The sequence below is a fragment of the Girardinichthys multiradiatus genome, chromosome 7 (assembly GCF_021462225.1).
Source record: "Girardinichthys multiradiatus isolate DD_20200921_A chromosome 7, DD_fGirMul_XY1, whole genome shotgun sequence".
Classification (NCBI taxonomy): domain Eukaryota; kingdom Metazoa; phylum Chordata; class Actinopteri; order Cyprinodontiformes; family Goodeidae; genus Girardinichthys; species Girardinichthys multiradiatus.
Window position 1 is genome coordinate 48,501,542 of NC_061800.1, and position 23,154 is coordinate 48,524,695.

The 23,154-nt window shown below is 46.4% G+C and overlaps 1 protein-coding gene across 4 annotated transcripts; it reads right to left on the reverse strand.

Annotated features, from left to right (window-relative positions):
• Positions 1–2,226: 2,226 nt before the first annotated feature.
• Positions 2,227–22,762, reverse strand: pgap1 (post-GPI attachment to proteins inositol deacylase 1). Of its 4 annotated transcripts, none has more exons than XM_047370415.1 (27): positions 22,488–22,762; positions 21,269–21,422; positions 20,797–20,972; positions 19,514–19,685; positions 19,271–19,431; positions 19,135–19,187; positions 18,987–19,053; positions 18,802–18,907; positions 17,965–18,023; positions 17,766–17,849; positions 16,970–17,019; positions 16,827–16,878; positions 16,672–16,749; positions 16,446–16,521; positions 14,926–14,999; positions 14,795–14,846; positions 14,652–14,718; positions 14,471–14,576; positions 13,567–13,605; positions 12,005–12,189; positions 11,698–11,928; positions 11,479–11,614; positions 9,113–9,163; positions 8,817–9,028; positions 8,471–8,575; positions 8,021–8,186; positions 2,227–4,921 (listed from the first exon to the last, which is right to left on the reverse strand). In XM_047370415.1, the coding sequence occupies exons 1-26, from the start codon at positions 22,617–22,619 to the stop codon at positions 8,048–8,050; spliced, it is 2,817 nt and encodes a 938-aa protein (XP_047226371.1). In that variant the 5' UTR covers positions 22,620–22,762; the 3' UTR covers positions 2,227–4,921; positions 8,021–8,047. The 4 variants fall into 4 exon arrangements, with proteins under 4 accessions (XP_047226371.1, XP_047226372.1, XP_047226370.1 ...); XM_047370416.1 differs by having other exon boundaries at positions 11,698–11,892; positions 19,514–19,688; XM_047370414.1 differs by having other exon boundaries at positions 19,514–19,688.
• Positions 22,763–23,154: the final 392 nt, after the last annotated feature.

Consider the following 23,154-nt stretch of genomic DNA (forward strand, 5'->3'; position numbering starts at 1 on the left):
CAGTGTGAGCGGCCATCTGCCACAACCGACTGGGGGTTTGAGAGAACAGAGCAGAGACACAAAGAGAACAAAGAAGCACTGATCCAGGAGTACTTTCTATGGGAAGGAAAAGTAAATGTTAATGGATGTAGCTCCTTTAGTTGTTTCATCTAGAAAGAAAGAACAGATAAACTCTGATCCAGTTTTCAAGGTTAGAGTCTGAAAGAGAGCACATAGAGTTAGTCACAGTAGAAGTTCAGTCAGTAGCCATGTCTAGGAGAGAGAAAGGATTAAACACTGAAAGACATGGCTATGTGGATCATCTGTAGAAGGTGAGCATTAAATTGTTGCCAGCAGAAGCTTGGACGATGCCCCTCTCCAGAAAGGTGTCACAGGTAGACACAGAGTCAGGCCAGGTGTAGCTTCTAGGAAGAGAAAAGAGAGAACAAAGTTAAAAGCTGAAATAACAGCAAATAATGCAACATTGGAGAGTAGTGTGAGAATGTAGCAAAGAGGGTGAAAGTGGTCATTATGTCCTCCAGCAGCCTAAGCCTATAGCAGCATAACTACAGAGATAGTTCAGGATAAACTAAGCCACTCTAACTATAAGCTTTATCAAAAAGGAAAGTTTTAAGCCTAGCCTTAAAAGTAGACAGGGTGTCTGCCTCACGGACTAAAACTGGGAGCTGGTTCCACAGGAGAGGAGCCTGATAACTAAAGGATCTGCCTCCCATTCTACTTTGGGTGTGGTAGAATGGTATTTTTAGGTAGAAAGGTCATTCAGAGTTGAAATGGGTCACAGAAAGCTGGACTTTACCTGACTGATGCTTCCTTTTACAGTTTTACAGAGTTTCACTGTTTTTTCTTTTACCACTGAATGTTCTTCTTAGTGTGTGATGATGTCACAGCCTGTGAAACATTTTCAGCATATAAATTTCTTCCATTTCCAAACTTTCTTCTCTATACATATGAGCAATATATCAACATGAAGGTTTTTTTGTCGTCTTTTCTCGGCTGCTGGTTTAAGATTTCTGTAAATTTGACCCAGAAAGTAGAGAGTTCACACTCAGCCATTATATTGTACTCAGAGTTGTTCCTAACACTGACAGGAAGCTTGTTAACTGCCATGTTTCCTGCATAAAGGTCTGCCGACACATAAAACTGTGTGGTCTTCAGACTGCTCTGCTACATATAGTTCAAGATTTTTTAAAACATTTAACAGTTTTTTTTGTGACTTCTTGTGTGGTAACATTTGTCTATTTCTGACAGAAAACATAGGAATCACCATGGCAACTGGTGGATTTGCATTTTCAGAGTCTCTGGTTTTTACATTTTTCAGCAGCTTTTCTTATATTGATCCAACATGGCCGCCCACACAGAACCTAAATAATTTCACCCGCTGTGTCAGAACTTATTAAACTCAGTACTCAGTATCTCCAGCCTTCAAACAGGAAAAAGGATTTAATTTGGCCTTTTAAAAATAAAGCTCTCAGATACTTTCAAAATAAAGGTCTAGCTTCAGTTAGATTATTAGAAAAGCAGGTCTGAAACAGAAGTTTGGTTGTACTTTCCTGGCACTGATTTTACAGTTTTACTGTAAGTTTAGCAGTTTTCTCCAGATTTAACAACAAAATGACAGAACCTGTGAAATAGCCTGAAAGTTTTTGATTAAACCCACGTTCTCCTCCACAAATCCAGTTTCTACATAAAATGTAAGTATTCGGGTCTCCTTTCAACCAGTGTGTCTCCCACTGAACACTGAGAGCAAACAAACCTGCAGCCTCACATCCAAACCGTAACTGAAAGGACTTTTACTCATTAAATACTGTAAACTGCTAATAATATACATGTTGGGCCTTCAATAGCTCTTACCTGTCAGGAAATAGTTAAAAATATTTACCTGTGTGTTTCTAAACCTGCCTTCACGCTCATGATGCTAGCAGCTTTCATGCTGTTGGGAAATGCTGCCCCCAACAGTTTTAAATTAGAAACTGCACCTTGAATAGCTTTTATAGCCCAAAATATTTCATATTATTATGTTTTTATTCTGATTTAGTTCCAGTTGTAACAAAACAGTTCTTTAATCTGATCACTGTGATGAATATTTAAACACTATAACATGATTGTATTCATTTGATATGTTTAATGTGCTTTGAGATAAAGTTTATAGTCAGTTCACAAACTAAATATCGATACTTCCATGAAATGTACACAAGCAGGACTTAAGAAAAAACAGAGAAACAGGAATTATTTCCTTAGTTTTATTCAAACATTTGTGCCAAAAATTCCCATTTACAGTAAATCAGCTAAAAATATGAGAAATATAAAAACATCAACCAGTTTTTACGCAACACACAAACCTGAGGATTAAATACCCTTCAAAGCACATTCAGAGATCTAAACTAAACCTGACATATTCAGCTACGTGGCACATTTGCACATTTAAGATGAATGACGCTCCATTTTTTACTAACATATCGGACTGAAGAGGCTGCTTCTCTAGAAGGAACAGCGTTCATTACTGGACCGGGCTGTTCCATCAGGAGTTTCAGAACCTTCTGAAACCTATGTTCTGGGAGGTATAGGCTGGAGAGCCTTTGTGGTGTGAAGTTTACATGGTAAAAATCCAGTAAAACCAGCAATTATCAGTTAAATGAAACCGGACCGGGCCTGTTCTGATGCTAACACCGCTCCTATGTCTGCGGCCTTTTTTCTCATCTAAACAGTCTGTAGAAACATCTAATTCAGTTCAATGTTCTCCAGCACCGCAGTAACAAACCAAAGTTACCAAGGCAACCATAGTGGGTGGGTGGCTACAAAACCTCTGCTCCTCAGACCTTCTCCACGTTCTGCCCATTCACACCGAGGTGCTGGTGTTGCTTTCTGATGAAGGTGGAGGGCCCACTGTCTTAATGCAATATCTTTAGGTTCCTTCACGCAGGATCAATACACGGCCAAGCTCTCTGTGATCCAGAAGACCAATCAGAACATAGAAAACCTGTGGATCCAACCATGCTGCTGCTGTGCTCCTGGTACTCACCGAGAAGGTTGGTCATCAAAAGAAAACATGGTAACAACCGGGAACCCGACTCTCTTGTGGGAACATGGAAAATGTTGGAATAGGACACTACTGAAGCACATCATTGGACATTCAGCGTGAGGAGAAGGGATGATGAGGCTGTTACCGTGCCAACAGAAATATCTGCACCAACAAAGGTCTTCATATGAAGAATCAGATCAAGGAACCTCTTCTTCTCCAAGTACATCAGAAGAAACAATGAGAAAGCAGTTCTCTGGTTGGGGAAAGGTTCCTTGATGAAGGTCTCCTGAATGGGTCCAATAATGATGAGAGGTTGAAATGGAGTTCAATGCTTAGAACCTTAAATTCAGAACTAAAGGGAAAACCGGAAAAGTTGGAAATGGAATTCCCTCAAACCCAGAAATGCTGCCAGAGGAACTGCATGAGACTCTGCAATGATTTCACATTGAAGCTTAAACGGACCTCAGCTTCTGCTCAACAAAGACAAACAATGGTTCAGAACAAGCCTTTTAGGCAGCGGATTAAGAGCCAAACTGTAAAGCTCCTATAAAAACGGCACTGAAGCTTCTTCATCAGATGAACGTGACCCGCAGCACGTGGCTGAGGTTGAGGAGAAGCTCAATGAAGGTTTTCTAGTTAACTTGTAGCTGAGTTAATCGTTTGAGGTCATTAAGAACTAAATGACATTATGGTACCAACAAGGTGGCGCCCAACAAGGAGCTTGTTGCTTAAACCTCTGATTTCTGCTCAAATCAACAAGAAGATTTAGCAGCAGGAACTAAACCAATAACCAATAAATTTGTTTGAAACCAGTCAAAATATTACAAAGTGTCCCTTTTATCTCAGGTCATTACAGTCAGAAAGAGTGACAGATGTTCTCAAACAGCTGCTTTATGACTAGAAAACAGCCCAACTGGCAGGCCCAAAATATTAAAATATTCAAAAACATCAAAGTGAAGCATAAAAATCTTCCAGTTGTCTTTAGATTCCTCTCTGTTAGTCTGAACACCTGGAAGGCGAGGTCACAGTGAACACGGATACAAGTCACGAGTCTATGAAACACGATTCTGTTTACACTAATCTCTTCTACAGGTTGGTGCACGTTCACAACGAGCTGAACGCACAAAAACTGTATGAACGCATCGAAAGGTTTCTACACATTCACTGCAAATACGTTCACAACCACAAACCCACAGCTGAGTCTGCAGAGCCCTCCAGCCTTCATCGTCCTAATCAAATCATACTGGATATGCAGCTGTTAAACACACTGAGAGCTGAAATTAAAAACTAGAAACATTGGCGAGGAACCAGTAAAGTCCACTTCCAGCCCGGTTCCAGGAGCATGAGGAGGTTTCTACTGAGAGGCAGGAGAGGAATAACAGGAGGAAGAAGGAAGGCACGGCAGAGACAACGCAGATCACACACAGGCAGAAAATTCAATGGAAGAAAAAAAGGCCTCAAGTTTAAAGGTTGAGCAATCAAACATTTCCATCTTAAAATTTTCAAATGTCAGCTTTCTTTGGGCTATCAAAAATCTATTGTTTTAGACGTTAAATATGAACATTTCAAAGCTTCAAACTTTACAAAATGTTTTAAAAATATCATCAAATATCTGCCTTTTTTAATTAGAACGTCAACATTTTATAAATTTGAAACCTCTGCATTTTAACTTGAATATTAACATTTCTAAATGTTAAACATGTAGTTTATAACGTGAGATTTTCTGTTTTATCAGCTTAGAAAAGGAAAACAATCCTGTCTGGCAACAAAATAAGTAAGAAAAGAAAGTGGAGAAACACGACCATGACGACGAAGCTTCATCCTTCCTGTTGCCAGGTAGAATACAGGAAGTTCCTCCCAGTTCTGACAGACTGGGTTCTGCCTGAGAATCCATTAGAACATCTAAGGAATGAGAATAATTGTAATATTTTTATTTTCACTGAACTGATGAAGAGATTTTTATTTTATTCATATTTGTATATTTAGAATTGCTGCAGAAATGCAGCAGAACCAATTCTTCAGAACTTCTTCATTTTAATTACCAATGAAAATATACTTTGTTCTTTTGTTTGCACTCATAATTTATTGCTGATACTTTCCATTTAGACAGAACCAGCAATAAGGCAGCACGGTTACTCCTTATGGGAACGGTTCTGAAGCTGTTCATGGAAACCCAATAACTCAGTGGGTTTAGAGAAGAAAAAAAATAATAATCAGAACATAATTTGGATCCAAAATGGCATCCAGGAATTTAGCATAAATAATAATAGGATGGAATAAAACTGGACTGGTTGGTTCTAGTCATGGTGTTTCACTGTAAACCTGCTGAGAAGCTTTTATTTTGATAAGTCAACATAAAGTTCCTTCAGATGTGAACATCCACCACCACTAACATCCGGGTAAATGTCTCAATGAGCAAGATGCAACTGGACCACACCCTTCTGTACCTGTCAACAACCTTCTGGCTGATATTGGACCTCTCTGGCTGAACCAGTAGAGTTCAGGGTTCAGCAGGGTTGAGGTCGAAGCTTTGGACCTTCTGGAACATTCCTGAAGGTTAATATTAGCCTGCTTTATCCGAACCAGTTTGGATGTTTGGACCATTATTGGACTGGGAAACCTCGAACCTGCCATGGACTGGATACTGTTGGAACTCCAGTATCACCTCTAGATTATTTGTCTTCACCTAAAACCATCAGCTGGATGGTTGAAACCCAGTAGGATGTTCCAGCAGGACAATGATCCCAATGGTTCTGGAATGGATAAACCTGGCTGGCATTAACCTTTAGAATGAAGGTTCATTAAAGTCCAAAGCTGTTCTGACCTTCACATTAAGTGGATGTAGACATCTGACAGGAACCACAGCTACCAGCAGGAACCACAGCTACCAGCAGGAACCACAGCTACCGGCAGGAACAACGGCTACCAGCAGGAACCAAAGCTACCAGCAGGAACCACAGCTACCAGCAGGAACCAAAGCTACCAGCAGGAACCACAGCTACCAGCAGGAACCAAAGCTACCAGCAGGAACCACAGCTACCAGCAGGAACCACAGCTACCGGCAGGAACAACGGCTACCAGCAGGAACCAAAGCTACCAGCAGGAACCACAGCTACCAGCAGGAACCAAAGCTACCAGCAGGAACCACAGCTACCAGCAGGAACCACAGCTACCAGCAGGAACCAAAGCTACCAGCAGGAACCACAGCTACCAGCAGGAACCAAAGCTACCAGCAGGAACCACAGCTACCAGCAGGAACCAAAGCTACCAGCAGGAACCACAGCTACCAGCAGGAACCAAAGCTACCAGCAGGAACCACAGCTACCGACAGGAACCAAAGCTACCGGCAGGAACCACAGCTACCGGCAGAAACCACAGCTACCGGCAGGAACCAAAGCTACCGGCAGGAACCACAGCTACCAACAGGAACCACAGCTACCAGCAGAAACCACAGCTACCAGCAGGAACCACAGCTACCAGCAGGAACCAAAGCTACCGGCAGGAACCACAGCTACCGGCAGGAACCACAGCTACCAGCAGGAACCACAGCTACCAGCAGGAACCACAGCTACCAGCAGGAACCAAAGCTACAGCTACCAGCAGGAACCACAGCTACCAGCAGGAACCAAAGCTACCAGCAGGAACCAAAGCTACCAGCAGGAACCAAAGCTACCAGCAGGAACCACAGCTACCAGCAGGAACCACAGCTACCAGCAGGAACCACAGCTACCAGCAGGAACCACAGCTACCAGCAGGAACCAAAGCTACAGCTACCAGCAGGAACCACAGCTACCAGCAGGAACCAAAGCTACCGGCAGGAACCACAGCTACCAGCAGGAACCACAGCTACCAGCAGGAACCACAGCTACCAGCAGGAACCACAGCTACCAGCAGGAACCACAGCTACCAGCAGGAACCACAGCTACCGGCGGGAACCACGGCTACCGGCGGGAACCACAGCTACCGGCAGGAACCATAGCTACCAGCAGGAACCACAGCTACCAGCAGGAACCACAGCTACCAACAGGAACCACAGCTACCAACAGGAACCACAGCTACCAACAGGAACCACAGCTACCAGCAGGAACCAAAGCTACCGGCAGGAACCACAGCTACCAGCAGGAACCACAGCTACCAGCAGGAACCACAGCTACCAGCAGGAACCACAGCTACCAGCAGGAACCACAGCTACCAGCAGGAACCACAGCTACCAGCAGGAACCACAGCTACCAACAGGAACCACAGCTACCAACAGGAACCACAGCTACCAACAGGAACCACAGCTACCAGCAGGAACCAAAGCTACCGGCAGGAACCACAGCTACCAGCAGGAACCACAGCTACCAGCAGGAACCACAGCTACCAGCAGGAACCACAGCTACCAGCAGGAACCACAGCTACCAGCAGGTCAAACCAGGTTTCATCTCTGTTGGTTTTATTCTGAGTTTTGGAGAACAAGCGAAGTCAAAGTGCCCAAACCGCCGCCTTAGAGCTTATTTCTGCACCATTCCGCTGCCACATTCCCAGCAGGTTTATGGGTTCCAGCTCAAACATAAAGACAAGAGAGCGTAAAGCTGCTTCCTTCATTGAGTCACTGCCAACCCGGCACCCTGGTACAAACTGGACCTCATTAATACCATTGCTGGTTCTCAGCATGTTGCTTATAGAAAACTATGAATGTAAACAGTTCTACCAACAGTTCTAGCTTTCAGCCGTGACCCGGCTGCAGGCAGTATGAGAAGACAGCGTCCTGAGTGGGCCATCCACTGAGTACACGGTCCACAGACAGTTCGGCTGCTCCCTGAGAGCAGAGCTATAGACATACAGAGTAAGGCAAACATGGTGTCAGGACATCCAACGGGTTCGCACCAAATCTTCAAAGACCCTTTCGTCCCTGGCTTTTTAAACTTGGAGCTCCTCATGCCGACACTGAGTGGCCGGTTCCCCAGGCTTTATATTTCTATGGCTCTGCTCGACCCGTGACCCGGTTCTGCGACTTACGGAGCGGCTGAGAGCAGCCGGACACTATCAGAGGACGCAGCAGAAAGCCAGGGGGACGAGTGCCGCAGACAGGAAGTAGGCGACTCTGTACAGGTGAAGTGAAGAGAAGGTTGCCATGGTGATAGCCAATGGGAGAGGGAGGCAGGAGATGACAGGCAGGAGTCGACTGAAAAGAGAAATGAGGAGGTTTAAAAACAGTTCTGCTCTTTAGAGCAGAAAAATGCGTGTCGGAGGTCTGTTCATTCCTAAAAATCTAATCTAAATCTCAAAATGTAATTTAATCTCTCGTATATCCATCTATAGCTGCCAATCTCTGAGTCTGTGGTGAGAGGAGGCGTATTACGCTGTTCTCCCATTTAGTTAGGTTCTGATTGCTGACAGAATCTGAGCCCTGATCCGACCAGAACTCTTTGTCCTTTCGGAAGAACAGTAGAGGAGGTGAGGTTCTACCTGTTGCTGAGTTGTAACGTGTTGCAGTTGATGAGCAGCAGGTAGACAAATATCAGAGGCACAGTGTGAAGCCACCATGGATCGGGATCCAGCCGGGTGGAGAACCTGTTCAGAATCACAGCATACGTTAAACAAGGACCATGAAGATCTGAGGCCTCACTATGATTAAACAAGGTCACAAACAACCACATCCTCAGAGCTGACCCGCCTCAGCAGGTCCAACTGGAAACTCACTGGACTCCATTTAAATCCAGAACTCACCCACAGCCTGGTGAGTTATTTACCTTCTTCTGCACATGTCGTATTAAGTTATTATCTGTTAGGAGGCCTCGAAGGTCAGCTGTACCTCAGGTTGCGGATCCAGTGGATGAGCGACGGCGCACTGAGCATGACAGGAAGCATGAGGAGCACCGACAGGCTGAGGTGCAGCTGCAGGTCGTCCCTCACCTCCTGCAGGGCACTCTCAGACAGCAGGGGGACGCCATTGAGCTCGTTAGACTTGCTCTGAGGTTCTGCCTCTACCGCACCGTTGGCAGCTGGTTTCTGTTTCCGTGGCGCCTGGAACGATTGACATTAAAACTCTAAATCTGGGTCTGGTTCTGGACGTGAGCAGAGCAGCAGATGGTCTCCAGGTGGTCTTACCAGATTCAACATGTGACTCAAAGATCTCTCTGTCATCTGCAGCCTGAGGACCTGAAGGCAACAAGTACACAAGCTGAATGGTTAGAGTCTGAAGACCTGGATCTTAAAGGACCAGGTCCAGATTTTTAACCAGCTGAACAACAACCACACAGTCATTTCTAAACAGTCAGGAGCAAAAGAAAGTACACCCTGGTTCAGTTCTAAAATTTAATATAATAAAAGTCATCAGCTTCTAAAATTATTTAAATGTAATGCTGCGTTTGGACCTTCAGAGAGTTGAGCAGAAACCTCATGTAATGCTAGATAGAAGAGTGGACCAGAACTCCTCCACAACCAGAGAGACTGATAAAGTCAGAAGGAACCACTGCTGAGAGGTCCTCCTGCTGGAGGAGGTTCTACAAGCTGATGGAGGAGGAGGATCTACATGCTGATGGAGGAGGAGGTTCTACAAGCTGATGGAGGAGGTTCTCACAAGCTGATGGAGGAGGAGGATCTACAAGCTGATGGAAGAGGTTCTAACAAGTTGCTGGAGGAGGTTCTAACAAGCTGATGGAGGAGGAGGATCTACAAGCTGATGGAGGAGGAGGTTCTACAAGCTGATGGAGGAGGTTCTACAAACTGTTGGAGGAGGTTCTAACAAGTTGCTGGAGGAGGTTCTAACAAGCTGATGGAGGAGGAGGATCTACAAGCTGATGGAGGAGGAGGTTCTACAAGCTGATGGAGGAGGTTCTACAAACTGTTGGAAGAGGTTCTAACAAGTTGCTGGAGGAGGTTCTAACAAGCTGATGGAGGAGGAGGATCTACAAGCTGATGGAGGAGGAGGTTCTACAAGCTGATGGAGGAGGTTCTACAAACTGTTGGAGGAGGTTCTAACAAGTTGCTGGAGGAGGTTCTAACAAGCTGATGGAGGAGGAGGTTCTACAAGCTGATGGAGGAGGTTCTACAAGCTGATGGAGGAGGAGGTTCTACAAGCTGATGGAGGAGGTTCTAACAAGTTGCTGGAGGAGGTTCTAACAAGCTGATGGAGGAGGAGGTTCTAACAAGCTGCTGGAAGAGGTTCTACAAGCTGATGGAGGAGGATGTTCTACAAGCTGATGGAGGAGGTTCTAACAAGTTGCTGGAGGAGGTTCTAACAAGCTGATGGAGGAGGTTCTACAAACTGTTGGAGGAGGTTCTACAAGCTGATGGAGGAGGTTCTACAAGCTGATGGAGGAGGTTATGACAAGCTGATGGAGGAGGTTCTACAAGCTGATGGAGGAGGTTCTACAAACTGTTGGAGGAGGTCCTACAAGCTGATGGAGGAGGTTCTACAAGCTGATGGAGGAGGTTCTGACAAACTGTTGGAGGAGGTTCTACAAGCTGATGGAGGAGGTTCTACAAGCTGATGGAGGAGGTTCTACAAGCTGATGGAGGAGGTTCTGACAAACTGTTGGAGGAGGTTCTACAAGCTGATGGAGGAGGTTCTGACAAGCTGATGGAGGAGGTTCTACAAGCTGATGGAGGAGGTTCTACAAACTGTTGGAGGAGGTTCTACAAGCTGATGGACGAGGTTCTGACAAGCTGATGGAGGAGGTTCTACAAACTGTTGGAGGAGGTTCTAACAAGTTGCTGGAGGAGGTTTTAACAAGCTGATGGAGGAGGAGGTTCTAACAAGCTGCTGGAGGAGGTTCTACAAGCTGACGGAGGAGGAGGTTCTACAAGCTGATGGAGGAGGTTCTAACAAGTTGCTGGAGGAGGTTCTAACAAGCTGATGGAGGAGGTTCTACAAACTGTTGGAGGAGGTTCTACAAGCTGATGGAGGAGGTTCTGACAAGCTGATGGAGGAGGTTCTACAAGCTGATGGAGGAGGTTCTACAAACTGTTGGAGGAGGTTGTACAAGCTGATGGACGAGGTTCTGACAAGCTGATGGAGGAGGTTCTACAAACTGTTGGAGGAGGTTCTACAAACTGTTGGAGGAGGTTGTACAAGCTGATGGACGAGGTTCTGACAAGGTGATGGAGGAGGTTCTAACAAGTTGCTGGAGGAGGTTCTGACAAGCTGATGGAGGAGGTTCTGACAAGCTGATGGAGGAGGTTCTGACAAGCTGATGGAGGAGGTTCTGACAAGCTGATGGAGGAGGTTCTACAGGTTGATGATCAGGCGGTGTACTTAGTTTTACAAACACAACTTTTCATCTTGGCTTCATCTTTGTTAAATAAAAAAAAGGACGCTGAGGAACATCTTCTGTGTTTGGATCACTTTAAGGTAGATGTAAATAATTTGTTCTGTCCTGATACATAAAACCCTAAAACTGAAAGAGGGTGTACTTTCTTTTAAGCATCAATGAAAATCTGGAATCAATAAATCCGATTTCAGAAGCATTCACCCGGTACAGGTGGAGCAGAGAGGAGGCAAAGATCGCCAGAGCTCCGCAGGACGTCCAGCCTGTAACAGTCAGACAGAGACCAATGAGGAGCTGAGTTCGTAGTCGCAGCGTCCCGCAGGTTCTGGTGACGGATGGTCTGCAGAACAACAACAGAGATCAGTGAGATTGATCTGAGAAGATAGAACCAACGACTATCAGGGTTTAAACATGCAGCTGTACCTGTGCAGCGGAGCGAGCGTCAGGGAGATGAGTCGGATCAGGAAACGGAGCAGAGCGCTGCCCCAGTATGCCACAGCTGCTCCCAGCAGGTACAGCAGAGGAGACAGGAGGTGGGGCCACTCCTCAGGTGACTCCGCCCGCTCATGAAGCACCCCGTCAGGGAAGGTGGGGGGGAGTGTGTCCTCCGGGGGGATGCTGATGATGGATAAGATCTCCTGAAAGCGGCTGCAGCTGAGAGAACCCACAGAACAGTGATGCAACCCAGAAAAACTTCAGGGAGGAGATAGAGGGTGGAGCAGAACCTCACCTGAGGAGGATGTGTAAAAGGTAAACAGGAAGGTTGATTTTATGAGGCTGCAGCCCTCTGCCCAACGTCTGGCTCATGTCTGCAGCTCTCCCAGACTTCAGGATGGTGGACAGCTGCCCCCCGCAGGCCAGGAGGAGAGTTACAGCTGTGTAGACTGGAACCATGGGACCACAGAACCTCAGAGCCTAAAACAGACAGCAGATCTCCTGTTGACTTCCACCAGAACAGAACAGATCCAGTGCTGGTTCAGAGCAGGGAATGGAGTTAGCACCAGTTCTTACTGCTTCTAACACCTTATCCAAGCCTGAAAACCTGCTGCTCCAGAACCACCAACTCTAAACTGGGCCAGAACAAGGACCTGCTAGGGGTGTAAGTATGGAGACCAAACAAGGGCTGAAACTACAGGAAGAACATGAGCTTACTGGACCTCTTCTTCCCGGTTTTTAAAGGTGTAAAAACGATCCCCGCTCTCTTTAGATTTGCTGCCATGCAAATAAAACCTGCTGAGTTTCCTACGATCCTGGAATAGAATCTGAAGAACTGCACAGATGTGATCATCAGGTGGTTCTGCAGAGAAACGATTAGCTCTGAACCAGCAACGGGCCACTCTAGGAGGACCCGGTTCTCATACTCGTACTCGTCGTCTTCCGCTTTATCCAGGACCGGGTTGCGGGAGCAGCAGACTCAGCAGAGACGCCCAGACGTCCCTCTCTCCAGACACCTCCTCCAGCTCCTCCGGGGGGAGGCCAAGGCGTTCCCAGGCCAGCCGAGAGACATAGTCCCTCCAGCGTGTCCTGGGCCGTCCCCTGGGCCTCCTCCCGGTGGGACGTGCCTGGAACACCTCCCGAGGAAGGTGTCCAGGAGGCATCCGGTATAGATGCCCGAGCCACCTCAACTGGCTCCTCTCGATGTGGAGGAGCAGCGGCTCTACTCCGAGCCCCTCCCAGATGGCCGAGCTCCTCACCCTATCTCTAAGGGAGAGCCCGGCCACCCTACAGAGGAAGCTCATTTCCACCGCTTGTATCCGTGATCTCGTTCTTTCGGTCATGACCCAAAGTTCATGGCCATAGGTGAGGGTAGGAACGTAGAGCGACCGGTAAATCGAGAGCTTTGCTTTTCGGCTCAGCTCTCTCTTCACCACAATGGACCGGCACAGCGCCCCCATTACTGTGACAGCTGCACCGATCCGTCTGTCGATCTCCCGCTCCATTCTTCCCTCACTGGTGAACAAGACCCCGAGATACTTAAACTCCTCCACTTGAGGCAGGAACTCCCCTCCAACCTGAAGAGGACAAGCTGATTCTTTTTGCAGATGACGTGGTCCTGCTGGCCCCATCTAGCCAAGACCTACAGCACGCGCTGTGGCGGTTTGCAGCCGAGTGTGAAGCGGCTGGGATGAAGATCAGCTCCTCCAAGTCCGAGGCCATGGTACTCGACCGGAAAAGGGTGGCTTGTCCTCTTCAGGACCCGGTTCTATCTCCCCAAAAACCAAAACTAGCTATGAGGCATTAAAAATGCAAAAAATAAGGAACTTAAATGAATGAATAAAAAGGTGGTCTTACCTGTCCCAGCACCTTGGGAAATGAAGTTCTAAGTGACACCTGGAGCAGGAGGAAACATCACTTTCACTCGTCTGTAAAGAACCTTTTCTCATCTCAATAAATTACAACCATCCTCAAAAAGTTCAGTTCAAATTAGATAAATTAATTCCACTCACAGGAATATATTTCTGTTAATCCTGATGTTTGTAGATAGAAATGGAAAAGTGTAGCTATAAATAGGACCAAAAATAAGATTTTAACACATTTATCTTCTGTTCTGTCCGACACAACCATGAAGACTGCTGACTGACAGCTGTCCAGCAGACAGTCACTGAATCCCTCAAAGATCATTTTTGAAGAAGTTGGTTGTTCACAGAGTGCTATATCAAACCATGTTAACAGAAAGTTAAATGGAAGGAAAAAGTGTGGCAGGAAACATATCCAGGAAATTGACTACACCTGTGACATTCCTTGTGTCAAGCCACTCCGGAACCAGAGACAACGCCAGCAGCGTCATACCTGAGCTAAGGAGAAAAGGAACTGGAATGTTGCCAATTTCATTATCCAGCATGACTTGGTACCAGCCCACAATGCCAAAGGTACCAATACCTGCTTTAATCACCATGGTAACCCCAGCAAACTGGCCTGACCCAAACCCCAGAGAAAACCTTTGGGCTGTTGTCAAAAGGAAGATGAGGCACCAGACAAAGCTCAAGGTTGCTAATTAAACAACCTGAACATCTCAGCAGAACCACAGGCTGATGTCCTCCAGGTTGCATCTATGCAGTGGTCCAATGAATCTGTACTATATATGGGTTTCACTGTTTAGAATAAATAAAATTATTTTCTGATGATGTTCTAATTTATTGAGATGCACCTGTATGTCCCCACCCACTGAGACCAGTCTGAAACCTTGGAGCTGTACCTTATACTGGCAGTTGGGGGCAGTGTGGAGCTGCAGCAGGACATCTGAGGAATCGTCGGGACGACTTGTGTGAAGCATCCCTGAGATCTCGGCAGCTGACGGCACACTGGGAGACAGGTCACACCGGGTCACACACCTACAGCAGGAAACTAAAAAACATTTAGCAATAATGAAAAGTCACCTGGCTGTGGTGAAGGAGTCCTCTCGGAACCAGGAAACCCGTATCCGGTACACACTGGGAAGTCTGTCTACACACAGACAATCAGATCATTGTTCCACATCGCAGGACGGGATGTTGATCCAAACATGCAGGAAGCCGCTTACCTCTGTTCACTCTGCACTGACTCACAACATTAATCCTGAAGGCCTGGTAGACCTGAAGACAGAGATGTGTTTAAGGGTTGGTGGCAGCGTAGGAGAACAGGGATGCTGATCCCAGCAGTGAAGACGGTTACCTGGTGAAAGTGGAGCAGCTGGATGTTGTGAAGAAGTCCAGAGGAGTTCACTGTGACGTCACTGACTGTAAAACCTGAAGAACCAACCCTTAATAAGCATCCAGGTAATAAAATCCAGAAAAAGTTCATAAGAATCAGAACAGCAGGGTTCCTTAAGCTTCCAGTCAAATTACAGAACTTTTCAACCCATTTCCAGGTTCATTCTCAGCACCTGGCAGCAGCTTAAATTACATTTCCTCCAACACACTGGATCTAAACCCGGAAAATATTCCAATTATTCCACCTTTAATGTTCATATAAGAGAAGAAACAAGCCTGTTTGAGGAATAACGTGAAACAGCCTGGTTGCAGACGTTTTCACACCTTTAAACTGAGACTCTGTTTGTATTTCAGTCATCTTGACTGAGTCATATTTTTCCACTCTGCCTGCAAAGGTTCTCCAGATCTTTCAGACTGTGAGGACATATCTTGCCCATCTTCTTTTGTTTTCCTCTGTTCAGCTGATTTGGATCTGTGCTCAGACTCACTGAGGTGCTATATAGATGCAGTTTCTGTCCCTGTTGTCCCACATCGTCTCTGATCATAGATGCCATGGTACCAACGTATGAAATGCTGTGGATTTTCTGTCTCCTTCTCCTGACTGATACCTTCACACATTGAGGTTATTTGGACCATTTGCAGCCTCCCTGCAAACTGTGGCTTTAACTCGAGGATGTAACTGAGAAACAGCTGAACTTTATTTCAAGTCCAGGATTATTAAAGTTGGTGTGAACTGAGGAAGACTAAACGCTGAAACTGGATGAGAAGGTGCTTCAGGTTAAAGGTCATGCAGCCAGGTTAGTTTGTGTTTCAGCTGAATGAAACGGGATAAATGTCACATTAAAAAGTTAAAAACGTTTGGATTATTTACTTTTCTTTTATATCCTACATTTTCTACGTTTCCCCCAGTAGATGCACTGGTTTTCAGTGAACTTTTCCAGGAGATATTTCACACTAAAGGTCTAGTTCTCATTTAATGGGGGGGGGGGGGGGGGGGGGGTGTTCACACGCTTATGGCAACTCCGTATTAAGATATTATTAAGATAATCCGGATATTCAGAAAGCAGGAGATCAAGTATTTCTGGGACCTTGATGTCCAAATTAAATGTAAACTTTACTCTTATCTGAAAAGAGGACCTTGCACCACTGAGCAGCAAAACACCATGAATGGTTCGTCTGTGTGTGGTGGATCTTGAAGTTCTGACTCCAACTGCAGTCCACACCTTCTGAATCCCCCCCCAAACTTTTGAATGGATGTTGCTTCAAAATCATCTCAAGGCTGAAGTTATTCCTGCTGATTGTACAACTTTATTCCGCCGTAGTTTTTCCTTCCACTCAACTTTCCACTACTATGCTTGGATACAGCAGTCTGTGAACAGCCAGCTTGTGGAAGGTGTAATATTGGAGTTTCACGTTCTGAGCTGAATTCATTTGTGATGATATTGTGATGCAGCTGGATGTTGAGGTTCGTTGAACACTCACCGAAGGACAGAACATGAGGCACAGAGACGGACAGAGTCTGAGATTCTTCTCTTTGCCACTCACACTCCACGGTAAACTGAAGATACAAACAAATCCTGAGACATCACAGGTGATTTACAGAAAAATAATGAATACATCTATTCATCTTCACCACTTTAATCCTCAGAAAATCCAGAGATCCGATTACTGATGAATGAGGGAGAACAATGAACTAAGCTTCATTTACCTGTTTGCCGTTAAGGTTGGAGGCAGAAACAACCAGATGAGTGACAGACGCCAAGTCACTGAGGCTTAGAATCAGAACCTGAGAGAGAACACAGACAGTTATTACAAACTGAGCAGGACGAAACCGGACCGGACTGTTTTTCTCAGGATTATCACCTTATACGGTGGCAGGAGCTCCGTTCCCATAGACAGATCCACTGCACGCACACTGAGGACAGAGATGGACACAGGCTGCTGTGATCTAACAGCGGGGAAGTAAAAACATCTGAGAGGATTCTGGATAAACGTCAGGGTGTTACCATGAGGAACCGTTGGTGTGCACGCAGCCAAACACCCAGCTGCTCATCTCCTGTTGGACAACAACACACCGTCAGCTTTTCCTGTCATGCTGCCTTCAAGACAGAAACACAGAAATAATTTCTCCCTCTGATTCTGAACGGAACCACGTTACGGCAGCAGGACCACAGATGCTGCTAGAAGCTCACATTGTTTTCATATTCATCAGGTTACTTCATACCGTATTCTAACCCAACTGATCCATGTCAGATCAGTCATGTGATCCGCAGCGGTGAAGCGGTCCAAGAGTCCAGCTGGAATCACTTCACTCTGTATTAAAACTGCCTCACATGCAGGAACCCGCTGCTGAGAACATTACTGCTGAAACAAGAGCTTTCTGGATCATCAAGAACTTCAAGGTGAGATGTTCAGCTGCAGAGTCTCCAGGATCATCTCTACAGTAAAATGTTGCCCTCAGGGCAGAGCTTGGTCAACGTGGCAGCAGGCTGCTTCTGTTCAGGAAAACCATCAAAGACAGAATAATTTGGACCTGTGGTCAGAACCCCTGAGAGAATCTGTAATCCATTCTCAAAAAGCAGGTGGAGAAACAGAAGCCAATAAACTGGGATCAGCTCCAAGACTGGGTCACCATCAGTCTGGATCTGGTCCAGAAGTTTGAATTATAGGTGAAGAATGAAGCCTTCAGTGGTTTATCAGTGGATCACAGAAACAGTCAAGCAACCATCTGAAACCTGTGTCTCTGCAGAACCTCTGAGCCACGACTGTGGCTGCAGGTCTGAAAAGCTGAGCAGAACCTACCATGTTGTTGCTCCGGCAGTAGAAATGACTGTAGGCTTTCCGGCGACTCGACAGAGCAAACAGGAAGTACTTAAGTTGTCCTTCCTGTCGATCAGAACAGAGAATTACTTTAGAATCTGTCTGATTGACCTTCTGTCCGTTATTTATGACCGAAAACTAAGTGTGGAAGACGTTCTTCTGACGCTGGGACGTCTGGTACCTTCGGAGTGCTGTAGGACAGACGTAACGTGTTCACTTCACTCCAGGCTTCAGGAACATCTGGAAAATAATGGAGGAAAACAACAGAACTCGGACGGCAACTCAATTAAAATGGAATAAAACACACTATAGTTCATAAAATTACAAAAACTCATTGAAGTCCACAAGGTCAGAACCAGAAACTATTCAGATCTGTCCATAAATCATGACAAGGAAACAATTTCTGAAGATATTTTCATGCCTCCTTCTTCCAAGACACCTCCTTCAAGGTCTTCTCAGAGTCTGAGGCATTCCCATGCCAGCTGGGTGGTCTAATATCTCCAACCTGTCCGGGACCTGCCCTGAGGCCTCCTCCAAGTTGGAGATGTCCAGAAGGTCCAAGTTCTGATACCTGTTAAAACTTTGCTCTTTGTTTGAACGGCCATGACGTACAGTAGATGACTGCATCAATCTAACCAGGAAACCCTTTTTTACAACCTGACCAATGGGACCAAAAGAAAAGTGTAACCATTGACGAGGAGGAGGAGGAGGAGGAGGAGGAGGAGGAGGAGGAGGAGGAGGAGGAGGAGGAGGAGGAGGAGGAGGAGGAGGAGGAGGAGGAGGAGGAGGAGGAGGAGGAGGAGGAGGAGGAGGCATCTATAGGCAAAAACTGAAAACCTCTGTTGTTTCGGACCTTTAGTACCGATTAGTCAAAGCAGATGTTAGAGGCCTGCTTTGACTGATGTTGAAGCTTCAGCCTCTAAATCACCAAGACATTTCAGAATCAAAATATGGCGTTGCTGTGCATCACCTCCCCTCTAGATGGCGCCAGCTACATTTCACAGATCCATGTTCTCACCTAAGATGGAGATGGATGAGTTTTGGACATCTCTCAGCATCCTGACGGGATGTTTGATGAAGTGATGATTCAGGACGGTCAGTTTCCTCTCTGGAGAATCTGTGAACTGTTGAATATCGGATCAGCTGTGAGGACACTTTGATGACAAGGATCTCCATGGAAACAAGGACCTGATGTTTTCAGACCTGTCTGGTTTCAGCATCGATGAGGTCGAAGAACGCCCTGACCGTAGCAAGAACGAGCTCTTTGCACCTGAAACAGAAACACACCAAGAGGTGTTTAACATTTCAGCACAACAACGCGCTCAGAGGTGAGTTACTGACGCCTAATTACCAAACTATGGAGAGATGATCCGTGGAGACCCACGTCCTGGGAACTGCAGTCACCTGACACAAAACACAACCCTCAGGAGATCAAAGTGAAGATGCCAAGAAGAGACTCAGGACCAAACTTTACAAACCAATCATACCACCAATGAGAGTTTGTTTGGATCTCCGGGGCGACAGGGAAGGGATGTGAGTCCAGAACGGACCTGGTAGTCACGGTAACCGCCTCCAACTGACAGGACAGTAACATTCCTGAGCTTGTTCGCCTGATACACCCACTTCTGCCGCACCGCATCGTAGAAATCTACGAAGGGGGTGAAAACAGAGTTACCACGGCGACTGTTATCACACTCCAACGTTCTGGACCAGCTGCAGGTTTGGCTCACCCAACAGGTACGGGTCCAGGGCCAGGACCGGAGCCATGTGTGGGGAGGCCTGGGTGATGATGAGGCTGACCAGATGAGGGTTGAAGCGAGGCAGAGTGAACAGCGCTCGGGCCACCACCCCTCCCATGGAGTGACCGACCAGCGCCACGCTCTGAGGGGGCGTCTTAAGGTGCTGCTGGGCAACAAACTGGTTCTTTAACCCATGAACTCTTTCAGTTTTACCCCAGTAAAAACACAAACTTTAAAGCATTTCGCTGAGATTTTATTTGACCAACACAGCTGTGAAGAGGAAGGAAAATGATTCGTGGGTTTCAATATCTATTAAAAATAAACATCTGAAAAGTGTGGCATGCATTTCCATTCAGCCCACCCGAGTCAGAACTTTGTAGAACCACCTCTGGCTGCAGGTCCAGCTGCAGGAGTTTTGGGGTCTGTCTCAACCAGCCTTTAACATCTACAGACTGAAATTTTCTTTTCCATCTCATTTTTTAAGTCCTGCCACACACTCTCAGTTGGATTTAGGTCTGGACTTTGACTAGGCCTTTCTAACACATGAATCTGCTTTGATCTAAACCATTCCATTGTATCTCTGGCTTTATGTTTAGGGTGGTTGTCCTGCTGGAAGGTGAACCTCCACTCCAGTCCAAAGTCTTCTTCAGCCTCTAGCAGGTTTCTTTTAGGACTGTCCTGGATTAGCTCCATCCATCCTCCCCATCAAGTATGAGCAGCTTCTCACAGCATAATGCTGCCACCACCATATTTCCTGTGTGGATGGTGTGCTCAGAGTAGAGTGCAGTGACAGTTTCCTTCCTATACCACGTTTTTTATGATTAAAAAAGCTGACACTTTGGTTTCTTCTGATCAGAGCTGCTTCTTCCACATTTTTCCTGTGTCTCCTTCATGGTTTGTGACAAAATGCAAACTGGACTTCTTCTGGCTTTCTTCTTTTCTATCTGTAAAGGTCAGATTTCTAGAGTCCATGATGAGTAGTTGATGTGTTACGTTCTTCCTGACCTGTCTTCTGTGTTCCTTGGTCTTCTTGATGCTGGACGTTCTCTAATGTTCTCTAACAAACCTCTGAGGCCAGATACAGACAGCTTCATTTTTGCACCATGTATTGATTCATCCCACTTCACACTCCCGCACTACTTTGTGTTGGTCTGTCCCACAAAATCCTGATAAAATACACTGAAGTTTGTTGTTGGACTGGGATAAAATGTGTGGTAAAACCTAATGGATCCATTCTAATAGACAGGAGCATGCATCAGTCCCACAGCGCTGACCTTGTATAGCCGTAGGATGGCCTTGATGCACTCGTGCAGGAAGTGTGTTTGTCTGACCAAACTCCCGCCATAAAGCGCCACCAACTCCTCGTTGAAGTCCACAGTGAAGACGTTGAGATGCATCCCACCGTCCATGTTTTCAGCCTTCCTCAAGGCCACAGAGCCCAGAGAGCGAGCTGCATGGAGACAAGAACACACCACATGGTCTCAGTGAGGAAAAAGATCCATGGGAGAAATAATCAGAGCATGCAGTCTTAGTATGATACTAAATAAAACAAATAAAACATTTTTCAACATGTCAGTATTTATTTAACATTTGCCTGAATGTGAAAAACCGATCAACTGGCTGTTAGAAAAGGTTGAAGGAGAAATCCTCTTCTCACAGTAGCTGTCAAGCACGGTGGTGGAAGGCTGATGCTTTGGACTTGTTTTTAAATCTCTTCGTGAAACAACTAACTGTTGTGTTGCTGACCTTGCTTGTAACTTCCTGCATTCCCAGGCAGGAAAAGCACAGGTGTGCCGGTGAGTTTGAGCGCCCGGGTCTCCTGAGCGTAGACACCCTCCCCGTACAGGTAGAGCCCGTACGCCGGGTACAGTCTGGCCACGCGTCGAGGCAGAGCCACTCGCTGTGAACACATGAAGATGAATATAATACCAGCATTCAATACAGAAAAGAAATCAGGTGGTACAGCAACATCTCAGGAAGGTCTACTGAATATTCCTGCAGATATCTGCTGCAAGCCAGGAAGGAGGTTTCTGGAGGTAGAAAAGTTTCTGCTGTGCTTTGTTAACCAGGTGTGCTTCATGACCAGTTTCAAGTACTTTATTATGTGAAAACCAGGACTTCTTGGAATTCTGTCACAGTTTTAATTTAGAAGTGTTCAGAACCAGACCGGGCCAGATGCTGGACCTCCACTCTGCAGCTGCTCTCATCAATCCTTGTTATCTGCGTCACTGTATGTTTTCAGACGACTTCACAAAAGGGACGGAATGATGATGGTGGTGTGGGAATGGGGAGGGACTAAGTACACAACCCTGAGGTGTTCCTGTGTTCAGGATGAAGGTGGATGATGTGCAGGTTCCTCCTCTGACACTTCGTGATCCGTTTGTAAGGATCCTGAAGTGCGATTGATATTGCCTCCTCCGTTAACCCAGCCTCAGGGTGCGCACTCTGGTATTTGTACTTCAGGTTATCACACAGCGATCCTCCCACCGTGGCTGAAGCTGCTTGTCGAACAAAGACAGAATGAAGCACTTTCCCAGCAGCTTCTAACAGCTGAATGAACGTCCATTAACTGCACTGAGCCATAATTAGTGTCAGAGGTCATAATGAGATTAAAGAGCAGCAGAGGAAGAGCTAAAGAGCCCCAAGGTGTCACCTAACTGCAGCCATGTTCACCTGTTGCATCTGCAGCAAACACTTCTGATCTGATCTAATCTGATCTGCTGAGAATCTTTAGGGATCAGAACTAACTGCTGCTTCCATCTGATCCAAACCGACGCCCTCACAGCTTGACAAATGAGCTGAGGGTTTCACCTAAAAACATGCAAGTAAAACAGGTCACATGACCACAGCTGTCAGGAGGCGTTAGTAGTTTTCAGGAACACAGAAACCCAGTAGCTGCCGTGAACCTCTGTGAGGACCACCGCTGCAGCTTCATGGAGGAAGATAAACCAGCTGAAGGACTCACTCGATACTCCGGGTATTCAAACATGTAGGTCATGCTGCATCTGTTCTCCTCGAAGCCAGTCAGCAGCTCCCGCAGGCCGACCGCCAGGAGCACCAGAGCCGCCCCATAAAAGGCCACCGCGGCGGGCTTCATGGTTTCCGTCCGAACCGAACTCTCCGATCCTACACCTGCCTCATTTCCGTGTTCCGGTGCTCATATCCAGACTGAGTGTCTGTTTGCTCAGTGAGGAAACAGGGAGGCGGCCACCGCCAGTCCAGTCGAACCAGTTCACAACTCAGCCATACAGGGTGCGCTCCTTTACAGTCAGCCGGCGAGGCAACCGATCCGCAGGATGGGTGTGGTTTGCGACCGGCTGATGGCCCTATGACCCTGTAGCCGACATTAACAGAGCTGTTTGGATACTCAAATTACGAATAAAGTCACTGAACTTGTAGAATGAAATAACGGCAGTGCGTGAACTAGGACGAGACTCCTGCTAAATGGAAATGCTCACATTGCTTGTTCATGTTGTCAGCATGAATGACGTAATTAACTCATTTCGCTCTGATAGATCGACTCTGTTCTCATGTCGTCAAAAAAAAAAGGTTTTCCTGTGAATGGCTGCTCTCCGTTCACGAGAAAACCTGCTCCCACGCCGCCTTGTCATCACTTTTAACCGGCTCGTCCG